At 50.6% G+C, this 15,714-nt stretch overlaps 1 protein-coding gene and 1 long non-coding RNA gene across 2 annotated transcripts; both read left to right on the top strand.

The window, feature by feature from the left end:
• Positions 1–1,966: 1,966 nt before the first annotated feature.
• LOC119103993 (uncharacterized) lies at positions 1,967–10,091 on the top strand. Its single transcript, XR_005094851.1, has 4 exons — positions 1,967–2,011; positions 8,247–8,434; positions 9,574–9,718; positions 10,065–10,091. It is a non-coding gene; the product is annotated as an uncharacterized LOC119103993 (long non-coding RNA).
• On the top strand, positions 10,087–14,302 carry LOC119103992 (ketimine reductase mu-crystallin-like). Its single transcript, XM_037227706.1, has 4 exons — positions 10,087–10,229; positions 11,499–11,700; positions 12,948–13,145; positions 13,417–14,302. The coding sequence occupies exons 2-4, from the start codon at positions 11,661–11,663 to the stop codon at positions 13,488–13,490; spliced, it is 312 nt and encodes a 103-aa protein (XP_037083601.1). The 5' UTR covers positions 10,087–10,229; positions 11,499–11,660; the 3' UTR covers positions 13,491–14,302.
• Positions 14,303–15,714: the final 1,412 nt, after the last annotated feature.

Genomic DNA, 15,714 nt, shown 5'->3' with positions numbered 1-15,714 from the left:
GCACAGCGATCTGTGCTCACCCCGGTCTATGATCAGTCTCACCATAAGTCCATTACTCCACCCTCACCAGGACAGCCCTTGCGACCCCCCGTCACGCAGTCACGGTTTTCCGCGGCACACACAGCGTAATGAAGGAGGTCACGATATTTCAAATCAGGGAGGTCGACAGCGGATACAAGCAGGTTTTGATTTTGATATGTGCACACGTGTGCCGAATGCTTACTGCTGCTGCCTGCCAAGACGCAGTGCTTCGTTTAAAGTGTAGCAAATGCCGAGAAGCCGACAAAAGGACTTTTTATTTCCGCTTGTGAACATCATACACTTCACGCAAGTTCCCAAGACAAGTCTTTTTTGCTTTCTATTGTTGCTTCCATCGAGCTGTCGGACTGCGGTACAGTCGTCCTTGCCCGCACACATCCGGCTGACCAGGTCCGACTCGTAAAACAGCTTTACCTCCGTCTTGTCCCCGTCAGGAAAACTCAGAACTTTATCCGCTTTAGGGATCTCTGGCGAGAGACTATGTGGCTTTCGTAGTTGGCGGCCCCTCCTGACCATGCGCACAGGACCACCTTTTGTTTGGGCCCGGTCAGGTAACATGACAGCCGTTTGCCTTTTTGCTGTTCGCGGCTTGAGAGGTGGGCTGGAAAAAATACTCATTGATGATTTTTTTTGTGGCTGGGATAATGGTAGCGTGTGCTCTCCTTTCAATAGATCAAAAGCTACCTCATGTGCAATATATTTGATCCTTCACAGCAGCGTCGCTAAGCTGTCTTGCCTGACCTCCCCCCCCCCCCCCCTCCTCTCATGATGCTCGAGTGATGATGACACTGTCATCATCACTCGGCCATCACTCGGCCTCTGTGAAGGTGAAAAACGTACAAATTTTTCCTGGAACTGGGAGACCCGCTCCCGACAAAATTATTTCATTACAATTTAGGGATTACAATTTAGGGATCCCGACCCTTTTGTACACTTAAATGACAAAAATAAGGGGAAATGATGCAGTTTCTCACCCAGTTGCATGTTCAGCGACAGTGACCTCACCCAAAATTTAACAGTTGGATTGAGGGCATAAGGTCAACTCCCTGAACAAATTTCATCAAAATATGAAACATTTGGTGTCATGCCTCTCTCGATTTGTCGTGGAATGCCCGAACATCCTTCTCTGTGGCCTTGTGTTTCGACTGTTCCAAACACAAGTGAGCGAAGCCGTTCAGCGAGGCCAGGGCCGGTCCGCACAGCGCCTGACGGAGGCAGTGTAAACTGCGGCTGGGAGTAAACAGGCGGCCAAGTTAACGAGCAAGGCCGCTCACAACGTGGCAGTTGATAAGACAAGGTGTGTGTCTGTACCAATTTGCAGCTTTGCCAGCGCGCTGTGGCTGGACGATGGCTCATTCCGTCATTCAAATTAAATGTTTCGGACGCCCAAGTGCAGTTTTAAACTATCAGTGGACAGGAACTCAAATGTAGGTTATTTTCTTGTCTAGCTTTTTTTGAAGTACGCGTCACTTAGGAATAAGCCTCACATCTGTGACAGGAATTTTGCTGATAACACTAATGACGAAAATGGAAGATGCATATTTACTGAGCGTGCACCTCGTTTCGCCAAACTCGACCGTGGTCGCTCATGGCGACCCCGCACAACGAGACAGTTGCGACGGCGGCCGCCTCGTCTCCTGCGGCAGCCGGGGCGGAGACGTTGGGATTAGCGGTGGGGGCCGCCGCGACAACGACCAGGGTGACGCTGGGTATGCGAGCCGCAAGTGGCATGCGGCACGAGGTTGTGGGCGTGTTGAAGTCAGGAAAGCACAAGACGTCTGGCAGCCAGGATCTCGGTCACCTATCTGGTGCCCGCTGCGGGCGGCCGACGAAGTGGCTCCCAGTGACGTCAGCGGTAGCTCGCGCAGAGTACACAACCCACCAGATGACTTTACACCGGATGTAATGCCTTGCCGGCCTCAAACAAGCACGCGGTGTCTCACGGTGGGGGCGTGATTGTTGTATCTTGAAGGTAAGGTGATATAATCCGACAGTGTTTGCGGATATTTGTCTTTATTGGGTGCATTATGGGAGGCTCCTGTGCATTGCGTGCACTAAAGGTGTTGTAAAAGGAGATCTGGTTGTAAATGTGCGCCCAAGCTTGTATTTTTTCCCATTGTCATGTATCTTTTTTTGGATTTGCTTATTGGCGCGTCCGGCCGAGTAAAAACTATTTAACGAATAATTATCTCTCCGATAATCGTCTGCGGGAGCCTCCATTCATACTCAGTCGGTCCAAATATTATCTCCCATGTTAGGTTAGGTCTCCCTCCCTTGCGCCATCCGCAGCCAACGGTGATAGCTATACATAGCGACAGCAGGTTCTCCGTCTTGTCCATGCTCTGAAGATTCTCCGGGATTCTCCCTCACTACCGTAGATTATCTGGTATAATTTTTGGTGTCAACGGCGCCGAAGGCCATTCCGGAATTTGTTTATTATTGTAAAATCCTGGATAATTTCCTGAACTCATCTGTCGGCCGAATGCGCCCTGCACATTCATTTTTTTATTATCGATCGTCGCGATCATCGTGTGTGGGTTTAATAAGTCATCTTATCTGCATAAGATGCATATAAGTTTTATCCCGATAGGTGTATATGAGAGTCAGTTATCACCTTATCATGAAAGCCCAATGTCTTATAACATGACACAGATAAATGAATGTGTACAAGCATTGATATCACCGGCGTGGGCCTGGCTCTTCCAAAAACGAGCTGATTCAACAAGTGTACACCACAAACCACACAATAACGGTGTCAATGGAAGCATCAGACATTTCTGAATGCCTCCAGCACATCTGTTCAGCTCTATGTGTGATATGATTGCAATAAATTGTGATTTCCACCCATTTGCCGTTGCGACCTTCTTAATTCGCACCGACCAACCCATAAATTTGCGGTGCGACTGGCACCCAATCATGCGAAGATGGTAAAGGTCACCAACGCGTCCAGCTGATCGTACGATGACGTCACGTAGCGACAAACAGCCATCCTGGAAATGGCTCACGCGCGCGGAAGACCGGCAAGCCCATTATGCCATATGGGCGTTTCTCGTCACACGTGCGGCCCCTAGCAGACAGACGGTGACAGACAAAATAGTGCAGACAGGCACACGGAGACCGAAAAGAACCGGTCAGAAGAGAACGGGGCTGCACAGAACTAGACGGAGCCGGACCAGGCCGGACGAGACTAGTGGAACGTCATGAAACGAGACGAAAACGGACGAAACCCCTCTGCAGGGCAGGCCGGGCAGGACCAGAGCAGACGAACCGGGTGGAACCGTACAAGATCTGATGGCTTCAGATGGGACGGACGTAAGCGGTCCGGGCCGAATGGGATCAGACGGCACGGGTTTGACCGGACGAAACTGAACAGAACGAGATTGGATCGGCGGGACCGGACGGAACCAGGAGGGACCGTACCGAACCGGACAGGATCGGACGGGTCTAAACGTTATCGAAAGAAACCGTTGGAACAGAATATGACTACATGGAACCGGGCGAAACGTCATGAGGCAAAATGGAACCAGACCAAATGAGACGTAACCGGATGGGACCAGATGGGACGGGAACGGGTAAAACAGAATGGCATCTTATGGGACCAGATGGGACCGGATGAGGCCGGACTGGACCCGGACTGAAACAGACGGGAGCAGACGGGCCCTGGCGGAATCGGATGGCACCGGATATGACCGGACAGAAGCGAATAGAAAATAACCGGACCTGCCCGAACCGGACGGAGTCGGACGGAACCAGACGGGGTCAGACGCTGCCAGACTAGGTCAGACTGCGAGACGTGGCTAGACGTGGCCGTGCGGGGTCGGGTGGAATCGGGCGGCATTGGACGTGACCGATTGGAGCCGGACGCCGCAGAATGGAATAAGATCGCCGCGTAGGATGGAATGTTACGAGAGGCGAAACGAGATTGGGTGGAACCATATGGGCCTAGACGGCGCTGGACTGTACCGGATGGAACTGGACGAGACCTGATGGGATGGTATGGAACCGGATAAGACATGGCACCGGGCTAGACTGGATGGAGCACAACGGAGCCACACATGACTTGACGGTATGGGACCGGATCGGGCAGCAACGGAAGTGGTCACTAGGAACGGACGGGTCAGGACGGGACCAGGCGGGACCGGCTCGGACCAGCCGGCACCATATGAGACCAGAAGGGGCCGGTCGAGACCCGTCCCGGCCCGTTTTTTATTGTTGTGGCCATATGATCCCGTCTGGTCCCGCCCATTTCCGTCTGGTCCTGCCCAGTCCCCTCGGGTCCCGCCCAGCCCCCTCTGGTTCCGCCCAGCCCCGTCTGGTCCCGCCCAGCCCCGTCTGGTCCGGCTTAGTTCCGTCTGCTCCCGCCCAGTTCTGTCTGATCCCGCCCGGTCCCGTCTGGTCCCGCCCAGTCCCGTCTAGTCCCGCCCAGTCCCGCCCAGTCCCCGCCCAGTCCCCGCCCAGTCCCCGCCCAGTCCCCGCCCAGTCCCGTCTGGTCCCGCCCAGTCCCGTCTGGTCCCGCCCAGTCCCGTCTGGTCCCGCCCAGTCCCGTCTGGTCCCGCCCAGTCCCGTCTGGTCCCGCCCAGTCCCGTGTGGTCCCGCCCAGTCCCGTGTGGTCCCGCCCAGTCCCGTCTGGTCCCGCCCAGTCCCGTCTGGTTCCGCCCAGTCCCGTCTGGTTTGGTCTGGTCCAATTCGGTTCCTTCCAGTCCTGTCAAGCCGTTTCTTGTCCCGTCCAGTCTGGTCCAGTTGCATCCGGTTCCTTCCTGTCCCGTTTCATTACGTCAAATGCCGCACGTATTGCCTATTCCTGTGCAACCTCGTCCGGTCCGGCACGGTCCTTACCAACTTTGCCCGGCCCCGTCTGGACTCATTACGCTCTATCCGGCACCGTCCGGTCCCGTTCGGTCTCGTCCGGTCTCGTCCGGTTCTATCCGTCGCGTCTGGTAGTGTTTGATATCTTTTGACCCCGCCCTGTTCGGTTCGATTGCTCCCAAACCCACTCGGTCACATCCTGTCAGTTCGGCCCATTCATAGCCATCGGACCGTCCGGAGCCATCCGATTTCATCTGGTCTCATTTCGTTTCATCCGATTCCATTCGGTCCTGCCCCATCGCGTCCGGTCCCGTCCGGCTCTATTCAGCTCCGTCTGAGCCTATGTGATTCCGTCTCGTGCCGTCCGGTCCCGCGAGCAACTAATATCAGGTTGGCAGTGACATTTCTTTTTATGACGTCACAATCAGCTGAAAATATTTGCGACGGTTGTTGTCGCATAATTCATTGCCCGCCGCACTGTAGGCCTGGAGGCACGCGTTCGGTGCGCAGATAATATCCAAAAAATTATCCAGAGTGTTGGAGAAAACGATTCTGTAATGGCGTTCGGCACTGCCATCGCGAAGAATTACCCCAGATAACTTTCTATACCGAGGGAAAATCCCGGAAAATTCTCTGAGCATGAACAGGACGGAGAACTTTTCATCACCATGCGTAGCCATGACTGCTGGCGGCGCATGGCGTATGGGAGACATTCTGGGGGATAATTTCCAGACCTGTGGAACGTAAAAGGAGAATCATCGCTGATGATTTTTGGAGAGATAATTATTCGTTGAATTATTTTCCCTCGGCCGAACGCGCCATAGGTTTACGTGTCGGTTTATGCGGACTGACTGGATAGTGCGTATGAGGTAAAACGTTTACCGCCACACTATGGTATAGAGAGCTAAATGAAAGTGCTTTAAGTATTCAAACATGTCTGGTGCATCTGCTGATACCAACATTTTGCGGGTTTCGTGCTACATTCGATTGATTGAGACCACGTTGGTTAGTGCGCGACCAACGCCTGCGTAACTGAAATACTTATAAATGTATGTTGGATCTACTTTTACCAAGACTGTGTGATTTTCATATTAGATGAGGTAAATGCAGACCATTTAAAGAAATGTGAGGCATATTTTAGGGGCTCCAGCACTTCAAAGATTTGGTGGATGTAAACCTGACTCCACGATCCCATTCTGAAGCTTTGCATTACCGGGAACTTTTTCGGCAAAAGCTTCCTGAAGTGCAACGCTTTGTATGAAACATGCTTGACTTGGCCGCCCTCACTGGCAGCAAGCTGTCCCTGTGAGAGGAAAACACTTCAGTTTCCTCACGATTTCTCAATAAGCTCTGACCTTTCCTCTGCATCTTAAAGAAAATCCTGGTTGCGCCCCCAGTGAGGATTATTGTTGTACTCGGACGGACCACCCAGGACTGCAATAAACGCGACCCAACCCACAAGCATTTTGGGTGGCTGTACAGATGTGGACCTGGGTATGTTATTTGGCAGTCGTACATAGCACTGTTCAGTCAGCACGCTCAATCATCAGGCTTGACTGCTTTTTAAACTGTACCCCTTTGGAATTTCGTCCATTTTGCAGAATATTTCATTTGCGAACTTACAAATGGGCATGAAGGAGCATCCTTGCTCCAACCATTCTTGTCATTTATTGGGAATCATCAAAACGTCCAAAATTGCGGCTCCCAGTACACGTATTATCCTCAATCTCACCATCCAACGTTCATAGCATCCAAAACGCGTCCAGTTCCGTTCCTAATGGCGGTTTTCGCATAACCCAGACTCGCCACGTCCAAATTTATAAGGCCCATTGCACATACCATCCGGCGATCAAACCGTCCATAATAATAAGAAACGTTCGACACTTAAGTACGAGTTCTATCTCCTGTTGTTAGGAGGAACCGTCCATAATAATAAGAAACGTTCGACACTTACTTAAGTATGAGTTTCAACTCCTGTCGTTAGGAGGCAAAGCAATACCATGTTTTCCTCATAGATAAGACAGTGGTATCAGCCTTATTCCTCGGAAAACCAGGGGAATGGAGATGTAGTTAGGTTGATATTTCGGTAACGTGCCTTCATCGAAACAATAGCAGAAGTGATACAACAGCACAGTGGTGAAACAACGGCACTTCTGGCATTGTTTCGATGAAGGCATGTTGCCGAAATATCAACCTAATTATAACCCTGTTCTTCTGTTTTTTCCGAGGAATAAGACTGATACTGCTGTCTCATCGATGTGAATAATGTTCGTCGCTAATGCGCTGAACAACTTAATTTTGAGCCATGTTTTCCACTTTTGCCAATAGATGGCATAGTCACCCGGCGTTCAATTCATGATCACGTGATGGCGACAATAGAACAAGGCAGCACGAATTTCCCATAGTGCCTGGCTGTTGTTGGTCCTACGTCCGGCCCCAACATAGACTCCGTAGCACAAGGGAGCCTATGTCCCACAGGTACTGAATGATTCACAATGCAACATGGCGCCTACCACGTTCTTTTTTCAAGGATTTTTTTTGTAGCCCCTGAAACAGCCCGCCTTTCCTGTCGGGTGAGGGGCAGGCGAAACCATACAGCCTCAGCAGCTGAGTGCGCCGTAAAACCTCACTGACACGCACACGGAACCGGATCCCATGGTCGCTGGCACCACGTGTGATTCTCCGACAAATTAGAAACCTTTCAGCCCATCAACTCCTTCGACAAAATGATTCGCGAAACATCGCCAATGCAATCAAGCAAGCAATTGAGCCCAATACCATAGGGGCTTTATCCACAAGTTCCAACGATAAACAGGTGGTGATTTGGCAAGAGGCTTGCACGAACACCGCGCAACCACTGCCGGGTCATCAGAAAGCTCCGAGACCGAGGTCTTGAGTTCTGAATTGTTCAGATTTTCAATATGATTGCTACCGAATGCGTGCTGACTTGACAAAGTGGGCTTGCGTAAACAGAACGTTCGTGGCTAAGCATAGTGATACTCATCGGGCGATACTGTGCACCGGATGACGTCACTCGTCGCAACGCAAAATCGGCTGCGGTATCCGTTTATGGCATAATACCGGAACCAATAGTTCCAAATTGACCAGTAGGTGGCATTGTTCTCCAAATTTTTTTAGTTGGGTAACGCTGGATGTCATAAACTGGATATTATGCATTGGTTGTTATGAACTTGACGCTTTGAATAGGATGCTGTGAGCTTGAATGTTGTGATTTTTCCTTATTCCGGAGCGTCGGAAGATTTTTGAAGTGAACGCTGCATGCAGCGACAATTGACGCTATGACATCTAAATGTTTCAATATGCATCCTTATTTAACTCATCACACTAGCACACATGTAGGAAAGTATTTGATCCCTTTGTTTTTTGCCCTCTCTTTCCAGGCGGTAGAATCACCAGTGATGGCCCAGAGTACCTCGCCAATATTCCTCAATGATGACGCCGTGGCATCACATTTGCGGTGGAAGCCCCTGTTGGAGGCTGTGGGGCAGAGCATGGCAGAATTCTCCAGAAGAGATGGCGCTGTATGCCAACCTGTGCGCATTTCCATCCCATTGGCACAGCATGATGGGTTAGTTGGCCGAACTGTGATGTGGATGCTGCTTTCTTTTGTTTGAACTGTGGAATGTGCCAATGTCTCTTGTTTTGATTCGTTTTGTCCAGAAGTCGACGGAACTGAGAGTTGCTGAGGCGGGCAGAAATGCATGGATTGGGGTCGTAAGCCATATGTTTCTGCGCATTGTCATCAGACCCCACCGAAATGCGTTGATAGCACAACCGCTCTACGGCATACTTTCCCTGCTCACCCAGCGGGTTCGCGTGTTCAAGTTAACTGTGAACTGAACTGAGCTGACCTGGACTGAGCTGTGCTCCGAATTCCTATCGCGCTAATTTGTATCAACCCGGCACCAAACGAGCGATGGCTGTATGATCTCGTGCCGATTTATTTACCTTTTTTGTCTGGAGGAGCCAAATTTTCTCGGCCCGCCAGGCAAGAGTTCTCATGCCCGGTACTCCGTGAATTTGTCGCCTGTTCTGATATACTCGGTGTTCTCAGAAGCTCGATTGGTAACGTGACGCATTCATAATCGAAAGGTCGTGGGTTTGAAGCCGGGCCGGTCTAAAAATTATGCCAGTATTCTAGAAAGTACGCTGAGTTGTTCGATAACAGCCAATACGTGCTGTCGGTGCAAAAATGCAACGCTCAACTCCTTGAGAGTTTATTGCGACGAGTCTGGGCACATGTCCATTTAAATGTTAAATATATTAACTAATGTAGCGTTTGCACCACTGCACATTCAGTTACGGGCTGAGAAATGTTAAGTACAAACTACACATTTAACCTGCCCTGAACATGGAGTGTATTTTAGTTTTGTACTGCAATCTATATAGTGAACTTCGTTCCTCCATCCATTTATTGCCCCGGATTACCATTGCACGCGCACGCCCAACAGGCTTAACTTATAGATTTTGTGTGCATCCATGTGATTGATCTAGGCGCTTAAGGAAGAGCATGATACGAATCGTTTGGGAGAGTGCAATTTTGTCCTTATTTTTTTGTGTCGTCTTTTTGTCGCGTGAATTGAAATGAATGGTAGGTTTCCGTTTAAGCATTAAGGGATGTGCTGTGTGCATCACGAGGGAAATATAAACAGTTATTTTAACCGTTATCTAAATTCACCTGACTTTCTCCTCATCACCGCTTCACAGTTGGTTCGGCTCAATGTCAGCGTACAGCCGGCAAGCTAGCAGCATTGCCACAAAGCTGGTAACGAGCTACCCAAACAACATCAGCTGTCCCAAGATTCAATCAACTGTACTGCTGCACTGTCCGGAGGATGGCAGACTTCTGGCGGTATGTCGCCTGAAACATGACTATAACGGGTGTCATGTGGAGACATCGGCGTGTTCGTAGCATCCGTAACTCTAACGCCAAAATTTCAGACTTCTGTCTGTGTTAATCGTTCATGTTATCTTTATCTCGCTTGTTTCGGATAATGGCAATGACAACTACGATGGGAAATCTGATGGCACTTCTTCTAGCTACTGCTCACCACATGCCATTGTCGTAAACCAGCCGGAGTCGCTGTGTCGTGGGCATGCCACGGTACCGTGTGTTGCGCCGTCGGCTGGCTGGCGGCGGGTTCGGCGGGTCGCGGCCGTTCTCGCCGCTGTCACCGCCACTGACTGCTGTGCCGCAGCTGATGTCCGGGGAGCACATTACGGCCGGCCGCACGGCGGCCGCCTCCGTTGTGGCCGCGTGCCGCCTGGCCCCCTCCTGCCAGGTGCTGGCCGTGCTTGGCTCGGGCGTACAGGCGCGTTCGCATGCCCAGGCGTTCGTGGCTGCCGATTGCGGCGTAGAAGAGGTCAGTGGTCTGTGCGGAGCAGGTAGTGTTAACAGACACTGGGGACATGGTACATGGCGGGCGCGGATAGGGGAACCAGGTGCTGTGTCAGTGGTCATCTTTAGCCGGTTATTGCCGTTGTGGGGGGCAGCTAGCGTTCAGATCATTCAAAATGGAAAGGGTTGGAGATTTTGTGCAGGTTGCTTTATGTCGATTATTCTGGATCAAGAAAAGCAGACTAAATACAAAAATCGACCTTATTTAAATGAAAGCATGTTAACTGAAAACCACTGCAAAAGTATAAAGAAGATTCGATTTCTGCCACTACCAAAAGTATCTTCAGGATTTTTCTAACCTAATTTGGGAGCTTGGCTCACTGGTACCACTATTGCTCGAAGCCTGTGCAGTTGCCACCAGTCTCGCGCGTTGAAAACCATGTTAATAGGTTGAACACTGCGGCATTCTGGACCTCGTCACTGTGGTTACTATTGCAAGGCCAAATCAGTCTTAAGGGATTTGTCTCGTTAAGACTTAATAGTTCTGATGCGATCTCCTTTATAAATGCATTGGTAAAATGGTTGCCGTGCCGTCTGTCAATGTCGTGGGCGTCCATAGTGCAAGTGTGTGTGTGAATGGCCGCGCTCTGCCTTATTGGCCAGTGCCCCAATTAGCAGTGTGTTGATCTGCCAGCAACCTGGGTAGTGATGCAAGGCTCCTGTATGAAATTGCATTTTCCATGTCACTTGGAAATGTATTTTAGTTTAGTTTAAGCATGTTCTGATCGATAGGGTGTTGCACTGCGTACAGCCTGCAAATTACTCTGTAACTAAAGCGTATGGCAGTGATTGAACCACATATTTGGTTCAAGTTTTATTTTGATTCAGTGCTGGATCACAGGAAAAACATCAACTCTTTTCTACTGAGTGAATTCACTTTACTGAGGCACGTATTCGTTATCTTACTGGTGTGTTCCAGGCGAACTTTCGCGGTGGTTGTTATTGTGGAGCTGTCGTGCGTGATATGTTCATGTATGGTGTAACTAGATGTAACCATCACTGGTATGGCGATGTCCAAACTCCAATATCGTTGGGATATATCTAATTTTTTTGTGATTTGACCATATTGACACTTCATTATCCTTAATTAACCATGCATACGTTAATGACATTGTCATTTCCTGTTTGCCCTCCTAATGGGAATAACCGCACTTTAATGATCTTATGCCACGGTATATCGTCTTATCTATCTTGTCACATATCCGTGAGCAGTGTCACTTCTGCTCCCGGCCAGGTACGAATTTCTGCTCGAAACGCCGTAGCGGCCACTCAGCTGACTTCATCTCTGGCTGATGAGTTCCCTGGCGTCCGGTTTGTGTACTACGAGTCTGCCCGGCTGTGTGTAGATGGTGCGGACGTCATCAACACCACCACGGCTTCCCCCGATCCCATTCTCATGGACAACTGGGTCGGCAAGGATGGCGTCCATATCAACGGTAATTCTGTAAATTACAAGCGCAGGCCGCTTTTAGCTCTTGCCTGCATAATCTCAGGTAGCTTATATTTGATGTGTTCTTGCATTCCTGCACTCTAGGACAGGCAATACCGGTCGGGGTGTTTACTTTATATGAAGCTTTATGAGGGATCCCTTTGAGGAAATTGAACTCCTAAACACAGTGATCTGCACTGAACAAAATCATCTGAATTGTCCTGCTGCATGTCTGCACTCCTCAGTACACCGCATGACCCAAATTAGTGACTTCGGGTCAGAGGTGGTGGCAAGTTATATTCTCCTCTAACTTCCAGTCATATTATTTTATGACTCACAGTGGTGTGAGACCACCCTCCACTTGCAGAGAATGGGGGGGGGGGGGCGTTGACACTCGCCCATATAACTCCGGAGTCAAGCATACGCCGGCTACGCTCACTTTAACGACAAAATTTGGAATGGGGGTCATGGAGATGTCATAGGTCAAGGTCAGTCCAACAATTCTGAAGTGTTTTGAACTCCATGCAATCGCAACTGGAAATCAATCCCGCAGTGCGAATTGCACCTGTTGGCTCGCTGCAGTCTGTAGTGTTAAGTTGGACCACATCACAGGCAGCCATCCGCCGTCAGTCATGCTCAGGGTCGTATAAGACCTTTCAACATAAAGTTCTACGATGCAAGCTTTGGGCGTCGAGGTCAGGACAGCCTTGAAATTCCTTTCACAACGCTTGCGTTGCCGTTCGCTTTGAACAGTTGTGATTGCATATTTCATAAGCGATGGCCTTGGAGGAGCTGATGGGTAGTCTATGTAACATTTTAACTGAGAACTTACATGAGTTCAGCGGTAGTCTAAATTGACCTCTCGTGACATTGCGAACACAGCAACGTGTGAGATGACCCTAAATGCTTGTTTTTCGCGCAGTAGGAAGCCTTCATATAGTTCATAACATGGACGTTGCCACTCTGAACAACCGTGGCTGTAAGATTTGTTTTAACCTGACTTTCTGTTGCTATCGGCATCATATGTTGGTGTAACGTCACATTGTGACTACCATAACGCGCCAAAAAGTATTTACACGCGTGCGAGAAAATGTTTCCAGAGGAAATCGATGAAGGTCAAGCAAATGAAAATAATTTGCTCAATTGTACAACATAGTTGTCTTTATGAGGATATTTTGATATCGCAAAGGACGGGGTGCGTGCAGAGCCTGACGGGCCTACACCCTGGCTAACCTCTGCGCGCTGTCGGCCCAGTGGTTGGGGGCCGCGTGCCCCACAAGACGGAGCTGGAGCCGGCCCTTCTGCGACGCGCCACTGTCTACACCGACAGCCGGGAGGGGGCCGCCCGTGAGATGGGCCCGATAAATGTCGACATCTATGGGGAAGTTGGCGAAGTTTTAAATGAAACACTTCCCGTGAAGAGCGGCGGCGTTACTGCGTTCCTGTCGTTCGGTAAGAGGTGGTTTCAGAAACCTAGAACGATGTCTAAAATCAGCTTGCTAGCTTGGGAGGAGGTACGTATTTCCACTTGCCGCGAACAGCATAAGTCCACACGTGGCGTGCTGCTAAAATCAAGGATGAGCCGGGGGTAGCCTCTGACCATTGGCCAGTGCTCACTGACTAGTGACTGACCGGACCTGGACAGGGGCTCGTGTCCATCACGCGCCTGGTCATTACCCGTTACCCGATGTGCGACAATGACAGGTGGTGCATTGTGTTCCAGGCATGGCCGTGGAGGACGTGGTGGCGGCCCGGTTGGTGTGGGACAGCTACTGCGCTTCCCAGTCACCGTGCTAAGTCAGCACAGTCGTCTGCGAACCTGCACTGTCGCCCCCAACCCGGGGCTGCGCTTGGCGGAGCCGGCACCGCGACGCCGGTGCCCGCAGCACGGCCACCGCGCGGGCCTTAGAGTGGGGCGTAGTCGGATCATTTATCGCGACGTCGACCGTTAGGTGGAGTCTTGTTTGTGCTGGAACTTACCCGATTTTTATAGACATTGGGATGTATGCTACCATAGTGGGGTCTAGTCAACTTCTGTATATCATATACTTACAGCGTGATGCGCGCGCCAGGATTCCTGGTATTGGGGTCAGTATTGGTGGCTGATGCGGTTCGCCATGACCTGTTCACGTACCTGTTCACACGTCATCGCCGCGTGACGTAGCTGGGTCAGCCCCCGCACGGCAGCCAGCGGAGCCACCGGTCATGTCGGGTTTCTCCTGCGCGCCAGTCCGTCCTGGGACGGCAGCTGCAGACAAGCTGTGGTGCGCTGGATACAGGGTATGAAACACCAGTGGCACGTGTGTAGCTGCCAGCGATGGAGCAGCGCGGCTGATCGTGGCTAGCCGTGTCCAGTTTGGATCGTGTCGCTTCGCTAGCAAGAGCGTCAAAGACGCCATTGTCTTTGGTACAAATGCCAGCGCTGTTCTGAGATGTTGCTTGGCGACACAGTGGTGGCCTTTGATGCTGTCGGCGCGGTGCTCGGTGAACTGCATTGGCAGCTCGTGTTTTCGAGCAAGGTAAAGGCACGGGTGCCCACTGCCACGTTATGACAGCTACATGTGTGGGCTTAGGATGGGGGAATTTTGTACAAATCGCGTTTTCGGCGCGGCGGGAAATATATATTACCAATCATCTTGCTTAATTTGCCATGCTACTATGGCATCGCCTGCAGCGCGCGAAGTAATCAAACATGTTTGGATTGCGTTGAAGGAGTTTTACAAGTTAAATTTGAGGGTTCTGGGAATGCAGGTCACGGACGCTGATTATACGCATCTTGAGATAAATGAACCCTGTTCGGCAGCTTTCGATCTGGAAATGAATCTACTGCGGGCGTTGACCCAAAATAGCGCATACTTTGATATACACGTCACGTTGCAGACGAATATTTCGCTAAATGCCCAGACTCTCCGTTGGCGACTCCGACCGGGACCATCCGTCTCCGCCGGTGCTGATTGGCCGAGGGCCGGACAGGCCCCTTTGCCGGGCCGGTCACATCTCGACGGCGTGGAGCGAGCCAACGGCCAGCTTTATTTGTGGTCGCGTGTGCCCCGCAGCGAATCTACGAATCCTTAGACGCGATGCGGGCGATAGCCAGGTCCGTAGACATCGGGCCGTATGTGTGCTACAATGGCTCTGTCTTCGTGTGAAACAATGGTGAACGGCTGAGCCGCCAATGCGGCTTCCTTGATAGTACGTTGCCAAGACCACTTACCCCATTGGCGAAGCATCTACTTGAGGCTTCTGCCAATGACGTCACAAATATTTACAGCACATGATCGTGACTCCAAGCCGTTGGAGCCGTCGTGATGCTATTAGCTTGGACGTCATAGTCTGCGTTTTGTGAGCGACACTTGGCAGCGGAGAACGCGACCCAGGGCGGGAACTACAGGGCCCGGTTCCTCATTGATTTATGACCCAAGCCCCGTCCATTGCAGTGGCACCGCGGAGATTTTGATGGTGATAATGATGATCGGATTGGCCCTTACAGCACCGCAAATCTGTGCTTAAATATGATGCTGTAACTGGAACAGTAAGGATAGAGTCTCTATTTTTCATGTTGCTGTAACCGTTTATCTTCAGAGGACAGATCGACACGGCGTCCGCCGCCTGGTGTCACTTGCGTTGGCAAGCGCTGTTCGGTTTTCTTCAGAGATATTGAGGATCCCCTGAACATAGGTTGTAGATCGATATGGGGTCGAAAAAACTGCATCGGCCTGGCAGATCCGTGTTCGTTTTAATATGTTCAGTGTTAAGTCAGAATTGATCACTGATGAAAATCATGTAACATGGTTTTGAACATGCGCGCTCGCCAACCTCAGCAACAACAGCCTCGATGCCCTGCGTTACAGTCTCCATAGGCCGCGCGGCGTCGGGTCCGAGGCTATGATGTTATATCATGGCCAATGGACAAACGAAAGGGATGAAGCATATTGAAAACGATGCTTGATGAGGTTGGTAAATCGGCATGTATGTTTAAGGTAGTACAAAAGCAAACTAAACGTTTTTTTTTTATTTGAAA

This window comes from Pollicipes pollicipes, unplaced genomic scaffold (genome assembly GCF_011947565.3).
Source record: "Pollicipes pollicipes isolate AB1234 unplaced genomic scaffold, Ppol_2.1 Scaffold_5724;HRSCAF=6776_pilon_pilon_pilon, whole genome shotgun sequence".
Taxonomy (NCBI): domain Eukaryota; kingdom Metazoa; phylum Arthropoda; class Thecostraca; order Pollicipedomorpha; family Pollicipedidae; genus Pollicipes; species Pollicipes pollicipes.
The sequence above is the reverse complement of the archived record's forward strand: the minus strand, read 5'-3'. Positions and strand labels throughout refer to the sequence as shown.

Excerpts from the sequence above, each read along its gene's own strand:
- LOC119103992 (XM_037227706.1), top strand. The coding sequence starts at position 11,661 with ATGGACAACTGGGTCGGCAAGGATGGCGTCCATATCAACG. Across the intron at positions 11,701-12,947 it reads GGATGGCGTCCATATCAACG|TGGTTGGGGGCCGCGTGCCC; the intron begins GTAATTCTGTAA and ends CTGTCGGCCCAG. Across the intron at positions 13,146-13,416 it reads TACTGCGTTCCTGTCGTTCG|GCATGGCCGTGGAGGACGTG; the intron begins GTAAGAGGTGGT and ends ATTGTGTTCCAG.